The 10,663-nt window shown below is 41.4% G+C and overlaps 1 protein-coding gene across 1 annotated transcript; it reads right to left on the bottom strand.

Annotated features, from left to right (window-relative positions):
* Positions 1-55: 55 nt before the first annotated feature.
* On the bottom strand, positions 56-8,347 carry ntf4 (neurotrophin 4). Its single transcript, XM_026325178.1, has 2 exons — positions 7,849-8,347; positions 56-2,714 (listed from the first exon to the last, which is right to left on the bottom strand). Exon 2 carries the CDS (start codon positions 2,693-2,695, stop codon positions 1,241-1,243), a length of 1,455 nt encoding a protein of 484 aa, XP_026180963.1. The 5' UTR covers positions 2,696-2,714; positions 7,849-8,347; the 3' UTR covers positions 56-1,240.
* Positions 8,348-10,663: the final 2,316 nt, after the last annotated feature.

Here is a 10,663-nt window from a genome sequence, read left to right as displayed (position 1 = left end):
TGCAGCGGTTAAATGTAATTAAGGTCAAGTATTACAGTTTAGAGACTATTGTACTTTAATTGAGTATTTCTGTTTATGGCACTTCTCTACATTGGTAGGGCAAACACTTTACATTTTATACGACACACAAGTTATTTGCTGCCTACAACATATTTCCAGGCTCTACAAAACATGCAGGACTTTTACTTCTAACTTAATAACCGTAATAATTGTACTATTGATACTTTTACTAAGGCAGCACATGTGAACAATTCTCCCGCTATGTCTGTGTTTTATACAGCGGTAGTTTAATGTTTTGGTGGTCTCCAGAGGAAGGTGTTTTTACCAGCAGATTACTGCCTGGAAAAGGCATGAAATTTATCACTCATGATGTGTTATCTTTAGCAAGTAAATCCCAGAGTGCCTAGAGAAATCAATTCTGTATTTCTACATGTACATGAGTTATGCTGTACAAAAATAATAAGTACAAAGATCCTTTATTACCACATTTGGCAGGCAAACTGAACAAACCAGCAGATGATAAAATTGTCTTACAATTTACAAACCATGTGGTTTTACATTCATGAACCACATTTAACAAGTTCCAGATGGAGATGCATCCTGCCACAACACTACGAAATCATCAGCCTGAGTGAAATAATGCTAAAATGTGCCCATGCTGTAGTTTGTGTATCGAATACATTTCCCTCGTCAGACTGTAAAAGCGCCGTGTGGAGCAGTAAATTGGAGCCTCAGTAGGTGGCGCTCCATCCTCTCACAACTTGAACGGACCAGAGGCTGGAATTATCATCAGTCACTGGAGAGACCTACCACTCCATGAAGACTTCTTCTATAAATACACAGATATACATAGCTTCGTACATAAAGGTATACTGGTGTCATATTGTACACATAGATAAAGGAATATATTAATATTAAAGACATACACATGCTTACATACTAAACAAAAATAACTTAGATTATGAAAGACAAATCATACAAAAACAGTACTTTTTAAAGTAAAATCTCTATATATGACAAAATCCCTAAGATCTGGTATTGAGGTCTCCTGGTGTTTTTCATAAGTCATTTGAAGTTGTGGTGGAGGGAGGGATTGGAAAAGAGAGAAAAACTGGGGATTAAGGTAGGAATAACTTCCATCTTCTTAAGGAAAACGGCAAGTGAAAGTGCACACAGAAGGATGTCTCAGCTGCTCTGCTCTGTGTCACGTTCTACTTCTTGCCATCTCCCCCTCACTCTCTCAGCCTCTCCCCTTCCTTGTCAAGACCTCCCTCCCCGGTGTCTGATTTGCTCTGGACAGCAGCACACAGACGCAGGATGAGTCGATGCGGATCCACCTCCACCCGGTTCTGTTGTTCGCATCTTTTGTGAGTGCTCGGACGTACGACTGCTTGGCTTTACACTCACTCAACCACTGTTTTTTATCCACACCCAGGCAGCCAGCCCCAGCTACACCCGTCCCCAGTGATCTCGCTGCTGCACCGGCACCGTTTGACCTGCCGGCATTGGTCTGCTGCTCAGCCTGACGACAGCGAGTCTCATAAAAGTACTGTTTGAGTGGTCCTGTCTGGGTTTGGATTTCCTGTAAAATGGTGACCTGTTGACCGTGAGAGTCAATGGCAGTCTTCTTATCAGTGACCCAAACGCTTTCTGCCTCACACACAGACTTTTCCCCTCTCCTTCTATCATTCAAATGCGAGCGTTTATCCCTTTTAAGAGGACGGGCGACCTCACTGGTAAATCTGGAAGCATCTGCCCAACTCAGAGTTGCTCCCCGATCAATTGCCCGGTCCCCATGGCCTTCGATGTATCCGTCCATGTCCTCCTGCTCCTCTCCAGCCCTGTCATCATCCAGCATGCCAGTCTCCAACATGAGCAGCAGAGGGGGGTGTTCTGGAGGCGATGGGGAGGGTGAGAACAGGACTCGTGGATGTGCATCCAGAAACATCTCGTCTCCTTCTAGGACGCTGTCCAGCCCAGTCCCCATGCCCAACACTGCCTCCAAAGTCAGGCTCACCTCAGCCAGACCTCTTCCAACCCCCAGTGTCTGTTGACTCCCCATCCCGACTGTCGTTGCATCTCTCAGGTGCTCTGAAGGAGTGGTCGGTTCTGGTCCTCTTTGACCCCTTAGAGTAGCAGGAGGACTGACGGGATTATGGATTTCCACTGCAGAGAGTCTATCTGTAGAGTCATGAAGACTGTCCTTTCTTGAGGAGTCTACAAAGTGGGGGTCTTGCCTGCTGCTGCTGTCTCCTTTGTAGTCCTTTGATAGAAAATGATCCTCGAAAATACCCTCGGTCCTGAGTGTTCCTCCTGTGGGAACATCCAAACTGACACTGCTTTTGTCTTCGCTGCCTGAGTCGCTATTTGACTGGTAGGTTCCTTGACTGTCCACTTTGAGGGTGGAGGTGTCTTCATGCACGGAGGATTTCACATAGTCCTTATGGTTCTGGAGTTTTTGTCTGTTGGTGTCTTGGCTAAGAGCAGCAGGCATGTTGTAGTCCGTTTGTGAAGCGTTTCCATGAAAGCTGTAATCCACAGGGGGATCTGAGAGGCGAGAGGCCGGGTCATGACGGTGCTCTCTGCGGTCGTCAAATCCAGGGTCTGTAATCGCGGCAGCAATCCTGGACACGGGGTTGTGAGGGAAGGGCAGGGCCGAGGCAATCACCATGGCAACCAGGGGAAGCCAGTGCATCACTCCCAAGACGTATCAGCTGGTGGTTCAAGGAGAGCAGACACAGAGGAAGAGAGAGACAAAGTTATTTTTACACAATGCAAACTGTGTCCTATGTGGTCAAACAAAGAATTATATATGTTATATAATCAATTATATTGTAAAATGAGAGGTTTTACTGGTGGCCTGCAGCTTTTATAACCATGCTACTTTAACCTTTAATGTATGGCTTTAAAATCTTGGCAGAACTTGTGAAAAAAAGGCCCCAGTACAGTGAGGTCACCCTCTGCTTCTTTATGTGGGAAGATGGAGCTCAGCTACAAATGCTGTAGATTCTGCTGTCTGAAGGACTGACCTTTACATGGAGACACTGACAACCTGGTATGTATGCAAGTCAGAAACTTTACAGCCCAAGAAAAAGGATTAAAAAGATGTGCAACCGGAGAAAACAGGCATTCCCTCACAGCTTTCAAGGACATGTGTTTTTTTTCTCCTTTTTTTTCTGTTCTTTTGTTACAATATTTTCTAGGATCCATGAATCTGGGAAAGCCTTTGAATCTGTGGTAACAAACATGGCCTGCATTATATCTACTTGCCAAAACTCACTCATTACAAGAAAACATGCTGGTATTGCCAGAGCACATCACACGTATCCTCCCTGATCGCACGTGGACTGTGGGTAAATTTGTTTTTCTTACAAACACTATGTGCCAGAAATATGATAATATATTAGCCATGCTGGAATGGAAGTGTTTTGATTATAGTCCAACCATCACCACTGTAAACATCCTGCCTGCTGGAACCTGCATTATCCAAACTGTGCAACTTGTCATAAACGGATAAGTGCCAGATTTTGAATAGCAAAAATATGAAACAAATACTGAAGAAAGTCTTCTAAATAATTCCTTTATGGCTTGATTCAAAAAAAAAAATAAGAGTAGGTTTGCAAAAGTCATTGACAGCACAGTATGTTATTAAAACATGTTGAGCAATTTTCTAAAATGTGTTTAAAAGTTTATTTTACACCAGAAACATGGACATTGTTGACTGTTTAATGCTTTCTAGACTAAACAATTAACAAATTAATCAATTAACCAAAATTAATTAATTGATTAATTAATTGGCGGATTGATTGGCTAATTAATTATTTGGTTAATTTGCATATTCACATTGCACATTTGACTTAATTCTATTCAATTATAGCCAATGCTATTTGCATTTATCTATTATAGATGTAATTCTTTTAATACACTTTAATGTTACACTGATGAAAAGGTGAAGTTTGACATATATTCACTTTAAAATGTATAATTAATAACAAAGAAACACCTTCTTTTCTCTTAATTAGTGCAGAATGTTAAATGGCGTCACATTGAAAAGTCATTAGAATAACTATTACAAAACTCAAATAAAGCACTCCCTAGTGTAATCCACATATAAACATTTCCTGACATACAGAAGACTTAGCTGGTGCAGACTATTACTTTGCCATGTCTGACATCATTTGGATTAAAGAGAGATCATGAGTCAACCACATTCATCTGTGTTTCAAAGTCAGATTCACCTGTGACTAACCGGAAAAGTATTCCAGTCACCCGTCCATGTGGCACATGCAGTAGGATAGCAGTCAACCAGCACGCAGCAGCCTCCTTAGAGGAGACGTGAACGTCAGTTTTGTTATTAGTTTGAAAGCGGGGAGAAGGTCACTTGGAAAGACTTAAAATAGGTGGAATGATCAGAATGTCAGTGATGCAGCTTTACTCATGAGGCTTCTTCATGATTTCCTCAGGCAGCGAAGGGGCAGGAAAAAAAAGCACATTTGAAGGAGAGGATGACGTGACTGTTATTGTGTTCGTCTGTATAGATGTGTGACAGTGACTGAGTGGATGGTTCACCGGTGGCCATCAGTGATTGTGTGCCAGCATGTGAACGAGTGACAAAACAAAAACCCTTTCGGTGAAAGGACTTGAACTCAGCAGGGCCACACCCTGGACATAATGCCACTGAAGACCAACAGCGTTTGGTTGACACATCATTCATGCAGTCACCTGGGGCGCTCAAAGTGCTTGCTTGTCATGCTGATGATAAATCACATCAAAGTGCACTGAGCTTCCTGTTTGCTCAGGTTATTGCTCAGGCTACTGATCCACACGCTGGCCTTGCCAAATAATGTTTTGTGTGACAAAAGCGGATTAAACGGTAAACCTGGCTGTTAACACACCCCTCAAAACATAGAGAGGCCAGCCAACGGCAATTAAAGCCAAAAACAAAGTATGTGCATCTACAGTGAACTCTGTAGAAAAGGGAGGAGAAGATCAAGGAGCCAGTAGAAAATATCCAGGAAAAATGTAGAGAATCTGAATTACGTGAGTACATGCTCTGTTGTTGGAGAGTTATATGCTTCTTAAGGGCTTCCTCAGAGCACTCAGACACCACACAGAAGGCGGGCAAGCAGACTCTCTAAATGGTTTCTTTGCATAATAGCAGTGGCAGCAGCACTTCATCACCATGCTCCATTTGTTACAATGACACGCATCATTTGAGCTCCCTGCCAGGCTGGACAAGGACCACGACGTTCTTTCACCCTCTGGATCCAACCCAAGCACTCCGAGTTCCCCTCCTCCAGACGAGAACACATACAGACACAGAAACAAATCCGAGTCTCTCTAAAACCTCACTTAGTAAAAAAAAACCCCACTCAACATAACACACTTATGTTAATCCTAATCTCCGTAGTCTGAACTTCTTCCAAAATGAGTGCAGGAATAATACCATGAAACCAAAGGACAGAGCCTCAACCAACAGACAGAAACCAACCACCTCATCAAGCAAAAATGCATGAATAAACAGGGTAAATGTAACTAAACAGACTAAACTCTGGCAGTAACTGTAAGATCTCCATAAACTACAGTGACTCCCTGCATCACTTAGCATAGATTATCAAGCCCTTTTGGCTGAATCTTGATCTCTAAGTATCTAATGACTAGTCTACAGCACATTTCATATTCCCTGCTATTTCACTCTAAACCTTCGCTGTTTAGATGTTGAGAAAGAAGCACGTCCACAGTCAGAAGAAACCTGAAGATGCAACTTGTTTCAACTCTTCTCCCACACTGTGCAATATTCTAACAGTGTCCAAGGATATCAGTGAACATTTTAGTAACAGCTTCAAAAAGATCTATTTCACTTTTTTTTTTTTTTTGTCTTTTAAGATGCTATTTAGTTTCCCTGGCTCTGTATCACTATTCAGTATTTTATTTCCCTATAATCCGTTCATTCACTTTTTTCCACTAATAGTCCAAAACCCACAGAAATTAGATTTACTATAATGTAAGAAAGGAGAAAGCAGCTAATTCTCACATTCGAGAAGCTTGAGCCAAAGAAAACGTTTCTGCTTAAGAAATGACAAATTGATGATTGATTAAAATTGATAAGTTGTTTCTTTAGTTAACTGATTAATTAAACAACAAATTTCTGGAGTTTAAAAAATTGTTTTTATTTCATCAAACATGAAACAAAGCTCCTTGCTGATGTGAGACTTTTGTTCAGAAACATAACAGACAACAACGTGAACAGAGAAACGTGAAAATAAAATGTTTCTTGACTAAATTTGGCACCTGGCAAATTGCCTTGACTTCTGTTTTGAGTGTTATCAGTGGGAACCACGGGGGTTTAATCCAGATGTGACAGCACGAATGAAGGAGGAATCAGGGAAAATGCAGAGGGCCCCCTGACTGCGAAACCCTCTCCAGAAAACAGATGTCATAAAGCAGCCCCACACCTGGCAGTGGCTGCTGTGCTATTAGCCTGTTAACAAACTAATCCGTCCTCTCGTGTGTGGCTAATGTCAGACACGTCCATCTGTCAGAAAGATAATGCATTCTGTGTTAGTGTTAGGACAGGAGACCTGTCCTAATCCAGCCTGTAACGTGAAGATAGATGGGATGGAAGATGTCTGGAGTTTGGCTGATTGGAGGAAGTTCTTCTAAAAATAGTTTACACCTCACATCGCATCTTTTAGCAGATTCTTTTGGACAGATTCAGTCAGACTAACGCATGTGAGTATGACCATTAGAACAGTGACAAGAAGAGTGACACCATGTGACATGGAAAACACCTAAAGGTAAATGTTTGTCTACCTTCTCTCTCTGTGTTTCTCTTACCCCCTCTCTTCTCTTTGGATGTGTACAGTAAAAGCCTTAGCCTCACATGTGCTCAATTACAATGCCTTGCTGTCCTACAGTGCAAACAGCCCATTAATTCCAGGTCTGTGGCTGTTTCATACCAAGCTCAGCCTGCGAGATCCAGACCCCTCCTCTCTAACCTTGGCTCCATATCAGTGACATCGCTCTCAAATCACTCTCTTTTACACACACAAGCTGGCAATAACACAGCTTTGTACATTCAGTATTGCAATAAAAGAAAAGGTATTTTAAAAGGTTAACTTCATATAAATGGTGATCAAAGACAAATGTGACTTTCAACAAAAATATATAGGTGCTGGATTTCTTAGTGATTATTCCACTTGCACCAGAAAAGTAAGTGTCCCACGGAGCATATTGAACACCCAAACTGTTGAAAGCACTGGATTTGGACATGTGCAGGTAAGCTTTTTAAAAGACGACCTGTGCGATCTACCTGCGGGTTTGGATTGTCACTCGTTAGTTTTCACTTCACCTGACTGACTACCAAAGAAAACACAAATGCAAAATAGGATTTAGCTGCAGCGCTGCCAAGGACAATAAAATGAGAAATACTGCAGAACTACGAGTGCTCCAAATGTCTGAATCTTCTACAAAGGACCGGGGGGAGAAAAAGCTGCTACACTGGATATTAAAATGCAAAACATGAAATTAATTTAAAAAATACACTTAAAACAATATATAAGTATATGTTTCCGTGCTAGAATGCATTAAGTGGGCTGACTGATAGATAACTAAGTAAATACATTAATAAATACCAAATTATAAAATACAGGATTTTCTAATACGTACATAAGGTTAATAAACTGACCTAATTTAATAAATAGGTGTTTGTTACATAATGTAGGCTAACTAGTAGTCTCTCCTTAAGTTAACTAATATGTGCCCATGCTAATTAATGCATGTTAATTATTCCTAATCTCTGTTTAAAGCGCATAGTCTGGGGCCTACGTGTATGATTTCAGTCCATACCGTTTAGGTGAGATCCGGACCCCGCGTCCTTCCAGCTGACACCACATTGATTATAGAGTCCTGTCGCCAGTTGCTCAACTGGTTTTAAAAAATAAAGTCAAAAAACACATTCGCATGCTAATCACAACACTGGTCACAAACATTTCTTTCGTCTTTTAATACTCCGTGACATCGCACGTGGCCCCCCAAAATCAGACGAGGTAAAAAAAAAAATAATAATAAAAAAAAAAGGAAAGTAAAGAAGTTACAAACCACAAAACTATCTCCTGCCCTGTGAGCGCTTCTACTTTGGAAAAAAAAAGGCAGTAAGTTATATAGTAAGCCCAGGAAAGTATCAAAAATGAAAATATGCCCTAAAATGTAGATATCCCATGAGGTGTTACTCAGCCCAGGCAGGTCGGGAACAAGGTTTCTCAGCTCAAATATGTGAACGAAGAAGTGGAGAGGTAAAGAAGTTGTCCAAATGTTTTAAGATCCGAACTCCGCCTGAATCGCGTAAAGTCGGACAAACAGTCAAGTGAGCTCGGGTTAGAAATTCAACTTCTGGTCACGACTTTCAAAATTAAACCTTCTCGAGCGCAACTTGTATTGAAGACAAACGGGCGGTAAGCGACAGTGCTTTTATTTCAAAGGGGAAAAAACAGCTACTTCCGGAGCAGTTTTTCTCGTTAGCTACCGCTAGCTTGACAAGCTAACGACTCCGATTTCTCTTGGGAAGCGCAAAGACAAGACGAAGTTTTTTTTTTTTTCCCTCAGGAGGTTAGTATGTTGAAAAGAGACCCACAAGAAACCAGTAATATCTTTGCGAGCAGGACTATCTAAGACCCGTTTCCTAAACAGACTGATATAAAAGAAAAACAGTTATCAAGGGTTTACTGTGCAAAGTTACCAAAAAGTCACATTTCCTCGCTAGCTAGCAATTGTCAGACTTGTCATGTGCGTGACAGATATTTTTTTTACCTTCTCCCGGCCACCCAACCTCAGATCCCCACCCCGCACTTCACAAGCAAACCCATTTGATGAATTATCAGCAGTGTGTTGGCTCGGGTCCACGTCGTGTGAGATCATTGGTAACAGGGCAAATTATTACAAACAACATGCAGTGAAGCCGTCCAGGGTCTGCGTCAGGGTGCAACATAATCCCGTTTGGCACCACCAGGCATGAGGACGGATCATGTTTTGATGCCAAATCCGAATATGTGTTTCAGATTGCTTCCTGTTTGCTTTGACAGGTAGATGTCTTGCTGAAGAGAGAGGGGGCCTTTGACAGGATAGCGTGGATCCTGATGACCTAATTTGCTGTTGTTAGGATCTCCTTTCATGCTTTATGGACACAGGTCACTATATTTATAAAAAGCATAAATGCACAACATATGCCAGATACATGTGAATAGGCCAAAAATAATCCAGAAGGATACAGTGTACTCTGACAACCCCTGCACATCCTCTACCAGTTCCCTTCATTAGCCACTAACAGGTCTTCATTCGTTTTATGGGAAACGGCTTGAATGCAACTCTTTTATGTGGTGTAGAAAGCATTAAGCCTCCACCTTAGTCTCTGAGGTTTATATCCCCTTTAATGTTAACTGTCAACACTGATGTTTTGATTATTATTATTATTATTAGGAATAAAGTGAAGTATTTATTGATGCTGTGGGCAAAGAAAGGAGAGTTAGTTTTTTGGCATGAATGCATTTTTTTTAAACCCATTTGGCCTTGGTATTGCTACTTTTGGCATGTTTTAGTTTGTGTTTTAGTCTGTACTTGACTGAAAGTTACTTGTTTCTGTGTAGCCTTCTAAACAATGCAGAAAGCCCATTTTTTAGTGCCACTATAAACAACTTTGATACAGCATTGTTTCAGACCCGTGGCTGCAAAGTGTTTACAAAACGATACTGCTACGGGCAGGTGAGGTAAGCTACAGTTAAACAGTACTGATCTTTCTCTGACCTTGTTCAGTATTTCTGTAGTCATTTTGTCTTTTTGGATGTAAGATTTAGAGTAACTTTTCAAGAGAGACTATTGTTATGAGTGCAATCAGAATAGTTAAGGAACAGTACTTTTTTCTATTATTTTAGGTGCATGTTAAGGGGTTAATATTGTAAACCCAGAGCATTTGTCTGAGTTACTTTAATAAAAGAAAAAAAGAATCTCACACATATAACATAATCACATGTGTTTTGATGCACATCTAGATCCAAACACTTATGTTATTAATAACAAATTTACTTCTCAGGATGTACTAATGTCCCACATTTAAGTTCCACCTACCTTGTCTTAACTTGCCCTGTGTGCACTCAGCTATTTCATATAAGCACCTGTAGTGAATGTTCACTGTTAAAGGCTGTAAGGTTACTGTATGTGAAATTACTGCATAAAAGCAGTTTTATCTCTGTTCATGTGTAGGCTGGGCCAATGTAGGTGTTCAGCAGTCCTTTAAGGTTGAAAGGATGAAAAAAGGTGGTGGTGACTGACTGCTCTGTCCACTCACAGGTCTTTTGGGGGGAAAGTCGGAGAAAGCCCAGAGGAGACATAATGGGGGTCTGTGGGGGACACGCAGCCGACAGATAGTTCAGCGGGTCCTCGGAGCAGTTAAGTAGTCCCCATGCAGACCAGACAGAGGGTTCACAGCTATTGACCTGCAAGAACAGCGCTTCCACTGAGCCTCCCCACCTTGAATGGCCTTGTTGAAAAGCAGAGCCATAAATTGGTGGATAAGCAGCAGGGGAGGCAGAATCTCTCTCCCCCGCCTCCTGCCTCCATCTCTCTCTCTTTCTCCACTCACTCTCCCACATACTATCTTTTTCTTTCCTTT

Source organism: Mastacembelus armatus, chromosome 8 (assembly GCF_900324485.2).
Source record: "Mastacembelus armatus chromosome 8, fMasArm1.2, whole genome shotgun sequence".
Lineage (NCBI taxonomy): Eukaryota > Metazoa > Chordata > Actinopteri > Synbranchiformes > Mastacembelidae > Mastacembelus > Mastacembelus armatus.
The sequence above is the reverse complement of the archived record's forward strand: the minus strand, read 5'-3'. Positions and strand labels throughout refer to the sequence as shown.

Coding starts and splice junctions, on each gene's coding strand:
- ntf4 (XM_026325178.1), bottom strand. CDS start 2,695: ATGCACTGGCTTCCCCTGGTTGCCATGGTGATTGCCTCGGCCCTGCCC.